Below are 538 nucleotides of genomic sequence, written 5' to 3'. Positions count from 1 at the left end.
GTGTGAGTGTGTGTGTGAGTGTGTGTGTGTGTGTGTGTGTGAGAGAGTGTGTGAGTGTGTGTGTGTGAGAGAGAGTGTGTGTGAGAGGGAGTGTGTGTGTAGCTGACTCATGAATCTGTGTTTCTGGCTCAGGATCCCGCTGTGTACTCTGATAAACCAGCATCTGTCTCAGCTGGCCCGGAAGTTTCCTCAAACTAAGTTCCTGAAGTCCATCTCCAGCACCTGCATTCCCAACTTCCCCGACCGGAACCTGCCCACACTCTTCATTTATCACGAGGGAGAGATGAAGGCGCAGTTCATCGGGCCGCTGGTGTTCGGAGGAATGAGCCTCACCTGTGACGGTCAGAAACACTCACTGATCACACATCCACTGATTACTGTCTAACACATAATACTTTTCAATTAGTGCATATATTAGGGCTGTCATCGTTAACGCATGCGATTAATTTTACAATCCTTAACGCGTTAAAATAATTTAACGCAAAATTACTGAAGCACAATTTCTATTCTAACCCTTTAACCCAATTTTGCTTCTCTG

At 46.1% G+C, this 538-nt stretch overlaps 1 protein-coding gene across 1 annotated transcript in view; it reads left to right on the top strand.

Annotated features, from left to right (window-relative positions):
• Positions 1 to 538, top strand: part of pdcl3 (phosducin-like 3) — a 5,906-nt gene that overhangs the window by 3,547 nt on the left and 1,821 nt on the right. The window contains exon 5 of the mRNA XM_016553218.1: positions 133 to 341. Within this exon, the coding sequence (XP_016408704.1) occupies positions 133 to 341 (209 nt within the window). The remainder of the gene's footprint in view (positions 1 to 132; positions 342 to 538) is intronic.

This window comes from Sinocyclocheilus rhinocerous, unplaced genomic scaffold (assembly GCF_001515625.1).
Source record: "Sinocyclocheilus rhinocerous isolate Xijiao unplaced genomic scaffold, SAMN03320098_v1.1 scaffold3693, whole genome shotgun sequence".
Classification (NCBI taxonomy): Eukaryota; Metazoa; Chordata; class Actinopteri; order Cypriniformes; family Cyprinidae; genus Sinocyclocheilus; species Sinocyclocheilus rhinocerous.
The sequence above is the reverse complement of the archived record's forward strand: the minus strand, read 5'-3'. Positions and strand labels throughout refer to the sequence as shown.